Genomic DNA, 18,290 nt, shown 5'->3' with positions numbered 1-18,290 from the left:
AAGAGAGGAGAGGGGGACATTTTAGGAAACCGCTGGGCAAAAGCTAGACTACATCCCTGCTGTACTTATCGTTCCTGCTCCTCGTCCAAAGTCACAATATTAGCTCCCCTTAAAGTGAAATCTTACAGGCTTCCACAATAACGTTCTTCTGCATCTATCTGGCATTCAAATGTGCACTGACTAGTAGAAGTGTGTTAAACTAACCGCCAAAAGTGTGAGATCTGGAATCAGGTTACTCACGTTTGGAATTCTAGCTCCAAAACGTATTTTGACTCCGTTTTCTCATTTGTAAAAAACTCTGCTTCATAGAAGAGTTGTCATAAGGATTAATGAGAGCAAATACTTGAAGCAGTGCCTAGAATAGATTAATTCCTCAGTAAAAGTTGTTATGAATCAGGGCACTAACGAGTATTAAAGTAGAAGGAACTCGATGAAAAGTGAGGTCCGTGGTTCTTAAAAACACTTGAACATTGGGGAGCAGCAGATCTTAAGCCTAGAGGGGAAAGCAGGAAACGTCTCATAACTTCTGGTTTTCCTCATATTCAAAATGGCTCAAGAGAAATGATATTTTTAAAGTATATGCTTCAACAGAGACTTTTCTGATGAAAAATTGGCAGGCTCTTGTCTCCTGAAGAAAGTAAAACTTGGCAGATGGAAGCCTGGCTTGGGTTCTCCCCAGTTCAAGTCATTCTCTTTGTGTGTTCTGGAATGGATATAACACTTTTCACACACTTTACTGAATGTTTGCAAATGCCATTAAAAAGAAATAAATGCAAAAGCATTCACTGGGGCTTCGTGTGTGCCAGGCTCGCTACATCCGCTAAATTTTTCTTACACAACATTTTGAGAGTCATTAAGGCTAAAGCTTGGCTCAAACTCTTCTAAGGCATCTTCTGTTTAGACATTAAGCTGATAGAAAAAATAAGGTATGGGGGGTTGGCATTCTTACAGTTATCAGAGCTTCAGACAGAACAGTTAACTCTGCTTGTAACAGATTTCTTCTAGAATCTAGGACTGGAGATGCAAATGAAAAGACATATGCCCAAGCCAAAAGTGCAAAAGGATGTGGTAGAATGATTCCTTCCACCAACTAAATGGCTAACTCACAACCTTGGACATCCCAAATCCTGGTAAATTTTTAACTAACTAGCTCTCTGAGGGAAAAAGACCCCAATTTGTAGTGTTTGCTGATTTCCACGATGTAACTATTCCACCACTTCAAGCTATCAACTTGGTGTCAACTATTTTAACAACTGGTTCTCACAAGCCTATATGAGTGGGCTTCAGCCCCACTGCAAACTTCTTATTACCTATATTGTGGACACATTACGGCACTTAACAATTCTAGCATAGTGAAAAGTCTTTATTGCTTGAGCATCTGGTCCAATACTTGTTCCTTCGGCTACATTCAATTCCTGTGTAACGTGAAATCACACTGCTCTCGGTATGTTCTTTGGACTTTGGGCCGGTCTGGTAAACCTTAAAACCTCCACAATATCACCGTCATCATCATCATGATCGTGTATATTTACAAACAACCCACTAAGTACTGCTGTGAGCATTTTATAGCTATTAAGTGTAGATTCTTCACAACAACCCTTGAGGCAAGTACTCTTACTTCCATTTTTCAGATGAGGAAACAGAAGCATAAAAGATTATGTGGTTTACGGCTGAGTGGCCGAGCAGGAACTGGAAGTTAGGCGATAGGACCTACCACCAGAATCTCTGAAAAAGCTGATTCCTGAATTGAGTTTGTGTTTAGAGACATTATTGTGTTTTATGCCACAAAAACCTCTGCAGCTCTGCCTTTGAAAAGGCCTAGGTGCTGGTAGAAATTAAATTCAAAAACCAGTAATGACTGGATGGGAGGGGAGTTTGGGGGAGAATGGATACATGTTACGTATGGCTGAGTCACTTTGCTGTGCGCCTGAAACTACTGCAACACTGTTAATTGGCTGTACTCCAGTATAAAACAAAAACTTAAAAAAAAAAAACCAAAACAACCAATAGCGTGTTACCTTGGTGTCATAGCAACCTCCAGGACTTGGATTAAGTGAGTTCAGGTCCTCACGGCAGCAGATGGTATTGCAGGGATCACCGTTACTGTAAGTATCGTTCTTGTAATCTAGGAAACAGTGATGGGGAAAAGAGTGAGCACTGACCATTCTGAGATCCACTTATCCACAGTAAACTGGACCTGTTAAAGCCTAGATGATCAGAGCGTATACCCCAGAGACCTCCTCGGCCCAGCCTGCTCCCATATACAGAAGTCACCTCCGACTTGTACTGGGAAGAGGCAACCACCAAGTCCCCTGCTCCAGGCTCAGCCTGGTCTCAAGAACCTCGCACAGTGAAGAATGGATGGAAGAAAGGTAACAGAGGACAAATGTACTACATTTTTTTTTAACAAAATAAATACAAATCTGACTCGATACTGTTCATCAAAAATAAAGTGTTTATGAATAATCGCTGTTTTAGTAGCTGCTTTTCTCCTTGGAAGGAAATCTGTGTTTGGGACGGTAGGGTATAAAAAGTACCCTACATGGGTTTTTTCTTCTGTGTTTTACATATAACTTTTTCAGTTAAAAAAAAAATGTAGAATCTTCTTCCCTATCATTTTTATAAAAGAGGACAAAATTCTATTTGTTGTGTATATAATATGCATAGTATCAATTGAATACTAAATAATTCAATAACTTCTTATAATTCCTTCTAGTACAGAGATGATAAAATGACATGGATTCTTTATCCATGGGGAAGAAAAGGAGTTTTGAAGAATGATTCTTGAGAAATGTGCTACGTACTGTTGTAGCGCATGATATATTTCATGGATTCCATATCAGTCACTTTCCCTTGGTCACGCCGGAAGATTTTGGCTCGTGAAGCCAGATCGTAAGAGTAGTCCAAACCCAGCTTCTTAACCAGCATTGGATAGCCGCTCCAGTTGTAGATTTTTTCATGGAAAGGAATGTTGTAGGAGGGCCAGTAGCCTAATTTGGAGTGGAAGGGAGGGAAGGGTGGGATGGACAGGGAGGAAGACAGAAGAGAGAGGAAACCAAAGAAATGTTATTCGTGGTAATTTCTTTTGAAAATTGGCACAGCTGTGTAATTACAAAATGATACTACATAGAAAATAATGACTGGGAACCCTGGCAATCAAACAGATCCTTTGACATTTACAGACTCGGTAGACCTCTAGATTATTCCATGAGGGGAAGAAAAGCATCAGGGTTCTTTGGGTTTTCACCCCAAATTCTTAAAGCAATCTATTAAGCAAAAGATTATCTGAATTCTAGGCTCAGGGTTGAATAACTAGACCTTAGGCAGTTAACCTCATTCCCCCAACCCCTTTTTTTTAGCAGGAGGAGGGAAAGGAAGAGTTCATAATGTGAGGGGAATGGAGATGGTCTGTATGGTTCCAGTAGGCATTTAACTCCTCTGACGCTCAACATTCATAAAGGCTCAGCTGCATTCAGAGCTTCACAGTGTGCCAACGACACTAGGCGTCAAACGTGTGACACAACTTTAGTAAAATCAACATTTTGGGAACAGCTCAGATTACAGTGGCCTAGGGTATTGCCTATAGGACAGTCAACCTTCAGCATTCGGGGATTAATTCCCACTCCCATATTCTCTTAGCCCTTGTCTGCCTTTTTCCCTTCTTACTGTTTTATAGGATCCCCTACTCGGGGGTGAACTTATTAAGAGAAAACAAATGACAAGACATTCAACCTTGCTGATTCTGGGGCACAGAGCCAGCATCAGGAAGAAGTGAGATAAAGACAACATTGAAAGTGCAGGCTAAAAGTCACATTTATTATTGCAGTGTACCTAGGTTATACAACTTGGGAGTTAGACTGCCTGGACCTTAAGCCTGGTCCTGCCATTATTAGGTATGTGACCTTACACGAATTTTTTAACCTCTCTGTGCCTCAGTCTATAAAATGTGAACAATGATAGTACTTACCTTATAAGGATCATTGTGAGTGTTAAATGAGTTCAAACAGATGGAGTAGCTTACAACAGGGTCTGGTACTTGGTAAGCACTAGATGAATATTAACTTTTATAATTATAGTTCTCTATGTGAATTCTCTATGTGAATAGCTCAAATGAATAATAAAAATGGCCGCTTTATACTTCACATAAAGCTTCATGACTAAGAAAAGATTTAAAATAGAGTATCTTATATAACAACACAATACCTGCTGATGTATAAATATTGCATCCCTCCTTCTAAAGGAAGAAACAGAGGTTCAGAGAGGTCGAATACCTTCCTTCTGACTAAAATCACCCAGGGCTTCTATCGGCATATCACAGCTGCTTCCAAATACTAGGAGGTTTGCGGGACTTTTTTTTTTTTTTTTAAATGGCTATATGATATCGCTTAATTATTTAGGAAAATCACATGTTTCTTTCTGAGCCTTTCTTCCCTTACAGTAAGACGGTAACGAAACTACTTATCTGGAAATACGTTATGAAGGTCAAACAAAGGAATATAAGTAAAAGGTATGTCAAGTATATAGTAGACACTCAATGAGTTTAACTCTCTGTTCTTCTTGCCTCTGGGGGAAAACAAAACAAAACTACAGACAGATCAGCATCAACTTGTTTTAGTCCCAGGGTAGATTTCTTCATGGGATCTAGGGATGGGATTGCAAAGAACCTGAATCTACCAGCATATAATCAGCGGCTTCCTATGATTATCAGGCTCTGAGAACCAAGTCAGACAGCTAGGTTCTCGGTTTTGAACTGCCACGCCAACCAAGTAGCCACCTAACCATCTGACTTCTCAGGTGGATTTTCCAACAAGAAGAGGAGGTAGGTCCGCTACTTGGTAGCATCGGATCTTCTTGAAGTTGCCCCTTAATTAATTCTGTTTTATGCACATTCTATGCATTTAGCTGGCAGGAGCCACCCTGGAGTGAGGCGGTTCCCTCTGGGTGTCGTTACAAAATGGATTCGAGGACCTGGGAAATGAAGGACCGGCCATGACCCCCAGGATCCATACCGTGTCTTGGTTCTGTTCCTTCTCATCTCTCCGCTGATCTATTGCAACAGTTTCCTAATTCTCCTCCTGTCTTCTCTCTGACCTGTGCGTTCTCCCTTTTCAAAGGCTCCAGTTTTCTAAAGGATAAAGGCTAATTTTTAGTTTTTTAAGGAACCTCCATACTGTTCCCCATAGTGGCTGTACCAATTTACATTCCCACCAACAGTGCAAGAGGGTTCCCTTTTCTCCACACCCTCTACAGCATTTATTGTTTGTAGATTTTTTGATGTTGGACATTCTGACTGGTGTGAGGTGATACCTAATTGTAGTTTTGATTTGCATTTCTCTAATAATTAGTGATGTTCAGCATCTTTTCATGTGCTTTTTTTGGCCATCTGTATGTCTTCTTTGGAGAAATATCTATTTAGGTCTTCTGCCCATTTTTTGATTGGGTTATTTTTTTTTTGATATTGAGCTGCATGAGCTGTTTGTATATTTTGGAAATTAATCCCTTGTCGGTTGCTTCGTTTGCAAATATTTTCTCCCATTCTGAGGGTTGATTTTTTGTTTTGCTTATGGTTTCCTTTGCTGTGCAAAAGCTTTTAAGTTTAATTAGGTCCCATTTGTTTATTTTTGTTTTAATTTCCATTACTCTAGTAGGTGGGTCAAAAAGGATCTTGCTGTGATTTATGTCAAAGAGTGTTCTGCCTATGTTTTCCCTGCCTATGTTTTCCTCTAAGAGTTTTATAGTGTCCAGTCTTACATTTAGGTCTTTAATCCATTTTGAATTTATTTTTGTGTGTGGTGTTAGGGAGTGTTCTAATTTCATTCTTTTACAAGTAGCTGTCCAGCTTTCCCAGCACCACTTATTGAAGAGAGTGTCTTTTCTCCATTTTATATTCTTGCCTCCTTTGCCGTAGATTAGGTGACCATAGGTTCATGGGTTTATCTCTGGACTTTGTATAAAGGCTAAACTGACTGCTCATCAGGATCCAAAGGCTGTATTTTCCTCTGACTACCTATCTTCCGTGTCACAGCCTTCTCTCTAGCTGTCTTGGGCTAATAGTTTCTCCTTCACACCATGGTCTTCATGCCTCTATTTGTTTGACCTTGTCCCCTTGTCAAATGGCTGAGCTCCTTTCTAGCCTGTAAACCTCCACGCAGACATCATCTTCTCTTTCATTTATTTAACAAATATTCAGTGAGGACTTCTTATGTGTGCTGAGCACTACGTTCAATGCAAGATGTTAGGACTTGCCAAGTGTCGGCAATGTGCTCAAGAATCCACAAAAATTATCTCAGTTAATTATCGTGACAACCCTGTGAAATTGCAAAGGTCTACACTCCCACATCGCAAAACTCTTGGGGGCCAGATGTGTTTCAGAACTCAGGGTTTTCCAGATTGTAGAACAGCAATGGTGTGTAAATTACAGATGATGTTGCAGTCTCTGTGGGGAGCCCCTCATAATCAAAGACATTGATAACTCTGTAGCCTGACGTATAAATTCTCTCCAGAGGAGAGGGAATAAATAGAGGCCATAAATAGTTCAAGTTAGTTTTTGCTGCCGAGTGAGTTCAGATCAGGTCATACTTGGCTACCACAAGTGAGCTAGGACAAAAGACAAAGGAACAAAGAACTTCCAGAGTTTTGAGATTTTGTAATTACGAATAAGTGACTAGGGACCTGTACCATTACTGTCAGGATTTACAGATGAAGAAAGTGAGGCTTGGACAGAGTGGATAAGATTTTGAGGAACAGATAGTCCAATCAAGGCAATGTGACTCCAAAACCAGTACTTCCAACGTCTGGGCTGTGACCCTGCCCTCCAGAACCGCCTTCTCTCATCCCTCCCACTGACGGCGTCACCACCAGGTTTGCTACACCAGAGCGCATCACTGCTGTTTGCTTTCTGGGCTCTAATAGCTTCTTTAGGTGCCTTGCTTCCCTATCAGACTGTGTGTTGGGGATTCTACATCCACGCTTTTCCAGTCCCTGGCCGGAGTAGCACTCCCATAAATAGTTGCTGAACTAAAATTTTACTTGGGAACCCAGCAGAGAAGGTAATACTGGAACCATAAGTAGTCATAAGATTGTGAATGCCTGGCTCTGTCCCAGTCTACGCATAAAGGTAGATCATGCTGTCACGTCAGAGTTTGAGGGGCAGGTTTTACATGTTGTGCTGAACCTGGTCATTCTTTTCCCTGTGTGACTAGCAACGGCATTCCCCTCCTTCCTTCCCCACCATATACTCCCCGCATCATACATTCACACAGCACATATTACCCATCACACACACACACACACACACACACACCAGACTTCCAGACTTCTAGCATGAAGAAAATACCTGTCCGCAGAACATCAGTTTGTTCAGAATATTCTACATAGGCAGGAATTTGCTCCACGATGTACAGAGTGCCTTTACCAAGGCTGTAGTTCAGATTTACCTTCTTCAGGTCCAGGACCATGTACTGATTGTTATACGTGCCTGAAATATCGGGAGACATGAAGACAGGGCATGGGTATGGCTTTACTGGTTAACTCCAGATCTAAACGTACGTACATGCCTAAAAGTTACTCTGCAGGGCCACTTACCAGAGTTGTATTTTGAAAAGACCTCTGCCCACTGCTTGCCTCCGTTTGCCATCATATTGGCCACCCGGACTCTTTGCCAGGCCAGGAGAGACTTGGGTACCACGTGCTGCAGTAGGGTTTTATTATACACGCTGTTTGTGGTCTGCAGCAATACCAAACCACTGCTGAGAAGGTAAAAGTCGTCCAGAGACTCCAAAAACCCTACAGGAAACACGAATATACAAATCAGCGTAACACATATGCAAAATACTGAGCCATCAGTGTTAGCACAGAGCTTCGTGTACACAGTGCATTGTGCAGTGGCCGTGATTATTATCCTCTCCCAGCCTTGGTTCCCCTCTGTGGCAGTTACTCAACTGCCGTTTCTAAAGGTGCCAGTGGACCTCCATCCCTGGATCTGCCATTGAAAATTTTTGATTTTATGATTTGGGATGACAAGAATACATTAACTCGGGACTATTCCAAGTTTCCAAAATGACGAATAGAGTAGATCCTCACTTGCTAGGATTTTCCAGGAAAACTTTTAATTAGGGGGAGATATTAGCAGGATTCATTGTTGGACAGTAAGAATACAGATGCCTTCTTTCTTTCTCCTTTTCTGTATTTTCCAAATTTTATGTAATGAGTCTACTTAATTTTTTTAAGTAGAAAAAGTATCTACATTTATAAAAGTGAACATGGTTTTGACACTCTGGGTCAATATGTTTTACAAATGTTGGAAAATCAGCAGAGCCACAAGTCTTCTTTTTAAATGAATTTATTTATTTATTTATTTATGGCTGCGTTGGGTCTTCGCTGCTGTGTGCGGGCTTTCTCTAGTTGCGGCGAGCGGGGGCTACTCTTTGTTGCGGTGCGTGGGCTTCTCATTGCCGTGACTTCTCTTGTTGCGGAGCACAGGCTCTAGGCACGTGGGCTTCAGTAGTTATGGCATGCGGGCTCAGTAGTTGTGGCTCGCAGGCTCTAGAGCGCAGGCTCAGTAGTTGTGGTGCACGGGCTTAGTTGCTCCGCGGCATGTGGGATCTTCCCAGACCAGGGCTTGAACCTGTGTCCCCTGCACTGGCAGGCGGATTCTTAACCACTGTGCCACCAGGGAAGCCCACAAGTCTTTTTTAAAGGCCTATTGTGTGATTTATTTTGTGATGAGTGTGGTAGAGATCAAGGAATATCAGACACAGCTGTAACAACGAGAGAGGCTATATTGTCGTCAGTAACTAACAGTGATGGACAAACTGGCGGTGCTACATTAAGGTCAGAGAAGAGCCCAGGGAGAGTTAAAAGGAACCAGGGTGGTGAGCTCCTCCAGGGCTTCGCAAACTCCCACCATTTTTATACTACTTTATTATTTTTGCCATGTCTGATTACTACTTGTATCATGCTTTACTTAATATTTTTCCTTACATGAGCTCTCTTTTTAAACTTAAAATACTTAGCCTTATCACATAAAATAATATCCAAGGAACCATGGGTCTAATGTTTTGGGGGCTTTTCCCCCCAAAACCAGTACATTTAAGCAAATACATTTCTATTAACATGCAAGAAAATACATTTTCAGGAAGTCCCTAATGTCACCTCACTAGAACTATGCATGTCCTGCACTGAGCAACACCAATGGCGCTCCGAGAGGAGAGGTGATGGGATCTATCCAGGATCACAGAGCCAGCTCCTGGCAGACCTGGGCCTGGAATGCAGGTCCTTGATCCAGTCCAGGGCTCTTCTGCTAAGTCTGAACACCTATGCTCAGCCTCCATGGCGCTCCCTCTTCTGGCTTAATGAAGGCTGGAAGAGGAGAGCTTCATGGAGGAAGTGGATCTGAGTCTTGAAGCTGGTGTAAGTGCTGACCAGGTAGAGAGCAGTGAGCATCACAGGTGGGAACAATACTATGAGTGAAGGTGCACAGCAGTAGATGTAGCACAGGAGAGTGCGTGTTCTGGGAAGCCGGGCAAAGACAGTCATTCATTCATTCACTCAACAAACAAACTATTGTGCATTTACTCTAGACCTGACAGGGATAGGTGGGGTGGGGTAAAACAACGGGATCGCCTAAGACTTCAGAGCGTATATGCTGGGAGTCAGAAGGCCGGCCTTTTAGTTCCCTGCATCGCCACCAACAAATTTAGCACTTCTCTTGCCTCTCTGTTCCTTATTCCCTTCCTCTGATAACCTGGGACTATGTGATGTCATTCACCTCCAATTCTGAATTTTAATTCCTGGAAATTTCTGAGTAGCAAAGTTACATGATGAGAGCAGTGTACAACTAACTCACAATGAGCCTCCACGAGGCTGTCATTAGCCAATACAGAGATTTGCATAAATGACAGAAGGAGGCACACTTCAGGTGGTGCAAAGCTTTATGAGGGGATGGCAGCCTTGAATGAAATTTTAATGGGCAACCCCTCTGAGAAGACACAGTCTAGACATAGGAGGCGTGATTGACAAGCAAAGTATGAGATGAATTTCAATGACTTTTTTTAAAATTTTATTTATTTATTTAGACTGCGTTGGGTTTCACTGCTGCACGCGGGCTTTCTCTAATTGCGGTGAGCAGGGGCTACTCTTCTTTGTGGTGCCCAGGCTTCTCACTGTGGTGGCTTCTCTTGTTGGGGAGCAAGGGCTCTAGGTGCCAGGGCTTCAGTACCTGTGGCTCGTGGGCTCTAGAGTGCGGGCTCAGTAGTTGCGGTGCACGGGCTTAGTTGCTCCGTGGCATGTGGGATCTTCCCGGACTAGGGCTCGAACCCGTGTCCCCTGCATTGGCAGGCGGATTCTTAACCACTGCGCCACCAGGGAAGTCCCTCAATGACTGTTCATTCAGCTCTTGGGCTGAGGTTGTTCTGCAGTGTTTGAACTGTACAGCCATACTTGGCAGCCTTGAGCAAACTCTGGTAACAAATCTCCACAGGAGAGAACTCTGTATTTCTGGCATGATAAACTTGCTAATTCACTCCTTATTGTAGCAGTCTCTATGGACACAAGAGGGCAGGCATTCTTTCATATGTGTGAGTGACTAATACTAACATGAAAGGAGCAGTCCTTCATTCAAGAGCAAGACTGTTTGTTGAAGACAAAAGAAATGTAGGCCACCCAGAGTTCTGAAACAAGATAAATTGTCTTACAGAAAACTTTAGTCAAGGAGTTTAACTCTATAGTTCAGAGTTTAAGATTAAAAAATGGAAAAGGCCCAGAGAGGGGACAAAGTCCTGGAACAGTGCATTATAAGAGAAACAAATGTTCCTTGACTGTGTAAAGTTGTATTCCTGCTCTTATCTGTCACTAGTAGCTTTGGAAGGCACACTATTTTAGATCAGGGTAAAGTGAAACACTTCAGTATGAAAGCCAGCCAGCAAGTAACATTTCATAGTAAGCTTCTTGCTAAATTTAATCAAGAAATAAGAGAACCCTTACCGTTAATAAAGCATCTTTCAGGACTTAAAAAATATGTGACCGCTTGAATAGTAAACATGAACAAGGACCACTTTCCTCTGATTCCATTTAGACCTACTGCTTAGTAAAACACAGAAAAGTTTACCCTTACGATCCTATCAAATGTATTTAAAATGTGCCCATTTGGCAGAGTGACATCAACATCATGGGGGGTGTGAGACACTCCCTTTGTCTCTCCCCTTCAATCTACGACCAGTAAAACTTCCATGACTCAACAAAGGTTCCTCGGCCCAACACAGCAGCATGCTGGAGAGTTCCACATCTCTGTCATCTAAGGGTGGGTGGACTGGAACACATAAAGTAGGTGGAACCAGAGGGACGGTGAAGGCAGTGCTGGCCATCTCCGTGCCCCAGGTGGCACTGTCAGCAACACCGGCAGCAGCAAGGAACCGACAACCCTGGAGACAGAAATAGTGACAAGGAGGGCACCAGGCGACACCTCTGACACGGACAGTGGAGGGTGGAAAGTGCCAGCTCTCAAAAATAACCAGCGCGGGTAAGAGAAACCAAAAACTTGTGCTATAGCGCCACCTACTGGGAAACAAAAGAAAGGCATCTAATTACTAACCTAGTGAATAGCTACAAGCAAGTGAGGAAAAAAAAAAAAAAGCTTTACCTAAAGAAGAAACATGTTCACCACTTCAAATGCACTGGCAGAGGAGCACTCATCAAGCCCCATGAAGAACCACGGTAACACAGTACCACAAAAAGAAAATGACAGTCCTCCAGAAACCAAATTTAAAGTCACGGAATGTTGTGATCTGATAGAGAATTCAAAATAGCTGTCATGAAGATACTCAACCAGCTACAAGAAAACTTTGAAAGGCAGTTCAATGACCTCAGGAATGAAATGAATGAACAGAAGGAATACTTTACCAAAGAGACTGAAATTCAAAAAAAGCACCAAATAGGAATTCTGGAGCTGAAGAACTCAATAAATGAGATGAAGGATGCATTAGAAAGCACTGGAAATAGAGCAGACCACATGGAAGAGAGAATTAGTGAGCTTAAAGATTGAAATCTAGAAATGATACAGGGAGAAGAGGAGAGTGAATTAAGATCTAAAAAGTAAAGAAATCCTATAGAACCATCTGACTCTTTTAGGAAGGGCATCATTAGGGTAATGGGTATCCCAGGAGGAAAAGGGAGACTGAAGAGTGCAGAGGGTTTATTTAAAGAAATAATAGCTGAGGACTTCCCAAACCTGGGGAGGGAACTGGATGGACAAGTCCACAAAGCCAAGAGAACTTCTAATTACCTCAATACAAAAAGACCTTCTTCAAGACACGGTATATTAAAACTGTCAAAAGTCAATGACAAAGAAAGAATATTCTAAAGGCAGCCAGGGAAAAAAGGATGGTAACCTACAAAGGAATCCCCATCAGTCTATCAGCAGACTTCTCAGCAGAAACTCTGCAGGCCAGGAGAGAGTGGAAGGACATACTCGAAATACTGAAAGATTAAAAACCATCACCCAAGAATACTCTATTTAGCAAAGTTATCCTTCAGATATGAAGGAGAAATAAAGACGTTCCCAGACGAACAAAAGCTGACTGAGCTCATCAACATTAGATGTGCCTTAAAAGAAACGTTGAAAGAAGCTCTTCTACCTGAAATGAAAAGGGAAAAGTACTGTACACAAAACTTTGAGTAAAATGGTAACTGGACAGACAGAATAAAAAAATTGCAACTTATTCTATATCAGAATAGGTTGTTAAAAACTTAATTACAGCATAAAGATTAAAGGGAAAAAAGCAGTAAAAATAACTCTAGCTACTTTAATTTAGTAACAAACAACACAAAAAGGAATAATTTAAGACGACAAAAAAGTAAAAAGGGGAGAGGAAAAGGAAGAAACGCATGTAGGCAAATGAAGATAAGATACTATCAGCAGAAAAAGAACAATTTTATCCATGATAGGTTTCATACAAATCTCATGGTAACCACAAAACACAAATCTAGAGCAGAGAGAGGAAACATAAAAACAAGGGGAAATAGGGAAAAACATCATAGAAAACCACCATACTAAAATGGCAGACAGAAACACAAGGAAAAAGGAAAAATGGAGGGAAGCAGCCGCATAGCACAGGGAGATCAGCTCAGGGCTTTGTGACCACCTAGAGGGGTGGGATAGGGAGGGTGGGAGGGAGACGCAAGAGGGAGGAGATATGGGGATGTATGTATATGTATAGCTGATTCACTTTGTTATACAGCAGAAACTATCACACCATTGTAAAGCAATTATACTCCAATAAAGATGTTAAAAAAAAAAAAAAAAGGAACAATGGAGATACAGAGCGACCAGAAAATAAAAGATAAAATAGCAGTTCTAAGTCCTCATCTATCAACGATCACCTTAAATGTGAATGGATTGACTTTACCAATCAAAAGACACAGAATAACTGGATGGATTAGAAAATAAGACCCCACTATATGCTGCCTCCAGGAGACATATCTCAGCTTTAAAGAGAAACACAGGCTCAAAGTGAAGGAATGGAAGTTGATACTCCAAGCAAATGACAGCCAAAAGAAAGTGGGTGTAGCCATTCTCACATGGGAAAAAACAGACTTCAAGGCAAAAATGGTAGCAAGAGACAAAGATGGACATTAAGTAACGGTAAAGCAGACAATTCGTCCAGAAGACATAACAGTTATTAATATATACTGACCTAACATAGGAGCACCAAAATATATAAAGCAATTATTAACATACCTAAAGGGAGACAACAAAATAACAGTAGGTGATTTTAATACCCAACTTACATCAGTGAATAGATCATCTAGACAGAAAGTCAACAAGGAAACAGCAGCCTTAAATGAACCTTAGACCAGATTGATTTGATAGACATATATAAAACATTCTATCCAAATGCAGCCGAATACACATTATTCTCAAGTGCACATGGAACATTCTCAGGGATAGACCATATGTTGGGATACAAAACAAGTCTCAATAAATTTAGGAAGATTAAAATCATATCAAGCATCTTTTCCAATCAAAACGGTGTGAAACTAGAGATCAACTACAAGAAGAAAGCCAGAAATATCACAAATATGTGGCAACTAGGCAACATGCTACTGAACAATTATTGGGTCAACAAAGATATCAAAGGAGAAATTTTTAAAAATCAGACACAAATGAAAATGGAAATATGGCTTACCAAAATCTATGGGATGAAGCAAAAGCAGTATCAAGAGGGAAGATTCTAGTAATACTGTAAATGGCAATATTTCTTTTTTATGGCTGAGTAACATTCCATCATATATGTGTGCGCACGTGTGTGTGTGTGTGTGTATATATATATATATATATATATATATATATATATATATATATATCCCACATCTTCTTTATCCATTTATCTGTTTATGGACACTTAGGTTGCTTCCATATCTTGACAATTGTAAATAATGCTGCTATAAACATTGGAGTGCATGTATATTTTCAAGTTAGTGTTTTTGTTTTTTTTGATATATACCCAGGAATGGAATTGTTGGGTCATATAGTAGTTCTATTTCTAAGTTTTTAAGAAACCTCCATACTGTTTTCCACAGTGGCTGCACCAATTACATTCCCACCAACAATGTACAAGAGTTCCCTTTCTCCACATCCTCACCAACATTTGTCATTTGTGTTCTTTTTGATGATGCCATTCTGACAGGTGTGAGGTAATATCTCATTGTGGTTTTAATTGCATTTCTCTGATGATTGATGATTTTGAGCATCTTTTCATCTGCCTGTTGGCCATCTGTATGTCTTGTTGGAAAAACATCTATTCAAGTCTTCTGCCCATTTTTAATCAAGCTGGGTTTTTTTTTTAATGTTGAGTTATATGAGCTGTTTATATATTTTGGATATTAACTCCTTATCAGTCATATCATTTGCAAATATTTTCTCCCATTCAGTAGGTTCTCTTTTTGTTTTGTCAGTGGTTTCCTTTGCTGTGCAAAAGTTTAATTCGGTTCCATTTGTTTATTTTTGCTTTTGTTTCCCTTCCCTGAGGAGACAGATCCAAAAAATATTGCTACAGTTTATGTCAAAGAGTGTCCTGCCTATGTTTTTTTCTAGTACTTTTATGGTTTCCAGTGTTACATTTAGATCTTTAATCCATTTTGAGTTTATTTTTCTATATGGTGTTAGAGAATGTTCTAATTTCATTCTTTTGCATGTAGCTGTCAAGTTTTTCCAGCACCACTTATTAAAGAGACTGTCTTTTCTCCATTGTATATTCTTGCCTCCTTTGTTGTGGATTAACTGACCATCAGTGTGTGGGTTTATTTCTGGACTCTCTATTCTGTATCACTGATTCATGTATCTGTTTTTTTTGTGTGCCAATACCATACTGTTTTGATAACTGTAGCTTTGTAGTATAGTCCGAAGTCAGGGTGCATGATTCCTCCAGCCCTGTTCTTCTTTCTCAAGATTATTTTGGCTATTCAGGGTCTTGTGTGTTTCCATACAAATTTTTGAATTATTTGTTCTGGTTCTGTGAAAAATACCTTTGGTATTTTGATAGGGATTACATTGAATCTGTAGATTGCCTTGGGTAGTATGGTCATTTCAATATTAATTCTTCCAATCCATGAACATGGTATATCTTTCTATGTGTTTGTGTGGTCTTCAATTTCTTTCATCAGTGTCATAGTTTTCTGAGTACAGGTCTTTTTATCTCCTTAGATAGGTTTATTCCTAGGTATTTTATTCTTTTTGATGCTACTGTACACGGAACTGTTCCCTTAATTTCTCTTTCTGACAGTTTGTTGTTAGTGTATAGAAATACAACAGATTTCTGTATATGAATTTTGCATCCTGCAACTTTATCAAATTCACTGTTGAGCTCTAGTAGTTTTTTAGTAGCATCTTTATAATTTTCTGTGTATAATATCATGCCATCTGCAAACAGTGACAATTTTACTTCTTCCTTTCCAATTTGGATTCCTTTTATTTTTCTTGTCTGATTCCTGTGGCTAGGACTTCCAATATTATGTTGACTAAAAGTGGTAAGAGTGGGCATCCTTGTCTTGTTCCTGATCTTAGAGGACATGATTTCAGCTTTTCACCATTGAATATGATGTTAGCTGTGGGTTTGTCATATATGGCCCTTATTATGTTGAGGTATGTTCCCTCTATGCCCACTTTCTGGAGGGTTTTTATCATATGGATGTTGAATTTTGTCAAAAGCTTTTTCTGCATCCACTCTTGCCACTCTTATTCAACATAATATTGCAAGCCCTAGCCAGATCAATTAAGCAAGAAAAAGAAATAAAAGGCATCCAAAATGGAAAGGAAGAAGTAAAACTGTCACTGTTTGCAGATGACATGATACTATGTATAGAAAACCCTAAAGACATCACCTAAAAACGATTAGAAATAATAAATGAATACAGTCAAGTTTCGGGGTACTAAATCAGTATACAAAAATCTGTTGTGCAGAAAGAGAAATTAAGAAATCAATTCCATTTATAATTGCATCAAAAAGAATAAAATCCCTAAGAATAAATTCAAGCATGGAGATGAAAGACGTGTACACTGAAAACTATAAGACATTGTTGAAAGAAGTTGAAGATGACACAAATGGAAAGATATTCTGTGCTCATTGACTGAAAGAATTAACATTATTAAAATGTCCATATTACTTAAAGCAATCTATGGATTCAGTACACTCCTTATCAAAATTCCAATGACATTTTTCACAGAAATGGAACAAAAATCCTAAAATTTATATGGAACTACAAAAGACCCCAGATAGCCAAAACAATCCTGAGAAAAAAAGAACAAAACTGGGGGTGTCACACTCCTTGATTTCGCATGATATTGGCAGAAAAACACAGAGATCAATGGAAGAGAATTGAGAGCCCAGAAATAAACTCACATATACATGGACAATCAATTTATGACAAAGGAACAAACAACATACAATGGAGAAAGTATAGTCTGTTTAACAAATGGTGTTGGGAAAACTGGACAGCCACATGCAAAAGAATGAAACTAGACCACTATCTTACATTATACACAAAAATCAACTCACAATGGATTAAGGACTTGAATGTAAGATCTGAAACCATAAAACTCCTAGAAGAAAACATAGGCAAGATGCTCTTTGATATTGGTTTTAGCAATATCTTTCTGAATATGTCTCCTCAGGAAAGAGGAACAAAAGCAAAAATAAACACATTGGACCTCATCAAACTAAAAAGGTTCTTCACAGCAAAAGAAACCGTTAACAAATTGAAAAGACAACCTACCAAATGAGGGAAGATATTTGCAAATCATATATCAAATGACAGGTTAATGTCCAAAATATATAAAGAACTCATACAACTTAACAACAGGAAAACAAACAACCCAATTTAAAAATGGGCAGAGAAGCTAAAAAAGACATTTTTCTAAAGACATACAGATGGCCAACAGGCACATACAAAGAAGTGCAACATCACTCTTATTAGGGAAATGCAAATCAAAATCACAATGAGGTATCACCTCATGCCTGTCAGAATGGTTCTCTCCTTCCAGAGTGATGGAGAGAACGTGGAGAAAAGGGAACCCTCATACGTTGGTGGGAAGGTAAAGTGGTGCAGCCACAGTGGAAAACAATATGGAAGTTCCTCAAAAAATTAAGAATAGAACTAACATATGACCCAGCTATTCCACTTCTGGGTATTTATTGAAAGAATATGAAAACACTAATTGGAAAAAGATATATGCGGCCCTATGCTCACTGCAGCATTCTTTACAAATAGCTAACATATGGGGCTTCCTTGGTGGTGCAGTGGTTGAGTCTGCCTGCTGATGCAGGGGACGTGGGTTCGTGCCCCGGTCCAGGAGGATCCCACATGCTGCGGAGCGGCTGGGCCCATGAGCCATGGCTGCTGGGCCTGCGCGTCTGGAGCCTGTGCTCCGCAACAGGAGAGGCCACAACAGTGAGAGGCCCGCGTACCAGCAAAAAAAAAAAAAAAAAAAGCTAACATATGGAAACAACTTAAGTGCCCATAAACACATGAATGGATAAAGAAGATGTGGTGTGTGTGTGTGTATCATGGAATACTACTAAGCCATAAAAAGATGAAATCTTGCCATTTGTGACAGCATGGATGGACCTAGAATGTATTATGCTAAGTGAAGTAAGTCAGATGGAGAAAGACAAATATCATATGATTTCACTCATATGTGGAATACAAAAATAAATGAACAAACCAAACAAAAACAAACACATAGATACAGTGAACAGAGCAGCAGTTACCAGAGGGGAAGGGTGGCAGGGGGATGG

At 40.2% G+C, this 18,290-nt stretch overlaps 1 protein-coding gene across 1 annotated transcript in view; it reads right to left on the bottom strand.

Moving 5' to 3' along the window:
* PLBD1 (phospholipase B domain containing 1) overlaps positions 1–18,290 on the bottom strand; it is a 68,576-nt gene that overhangs the window by 817 nt on the left and 49,469 nt on the right. The window contains exons 7-10 of the mRNA XM_079936434.1: positions 7,585–7,785; positions 7,337–7,477; positions 2,805–2,990; positions 2,019–2,125 (exon numbers count right to left, since the gene is read on the bottom strand). Of these exons, the coding sequence (XP_079792560.1) occupies positions 2,019–2,125; positions 2,805–2,990; positions 7,337–7,477; positions 7,585–7,785 (635 nt within the window). The remainder of the gene's footprint in view (positions 1–2,018; positions 2,126–2,804; positions 2,991–7,336; positions 7,478–7,584; positions 7,786–18,290) is intronic.

The sequence above is a fragment of the Stenella coeruleoalba genome (genome assembly GCF_951394435.1).
Source record: "Stenella coeruleoalba genome assembly, chromosome: 11".
NCBI classification, from domain to species: domain Eukaryota; kingdom Metazoa; phylum Chordata; class Mammalia; order Artiodactyla; family Delphinidae; genus Stenella; species Stenella coeruleoalba.
This window is presented reverse-complemented; position numbering and strand designations above follow the sequence as displayed.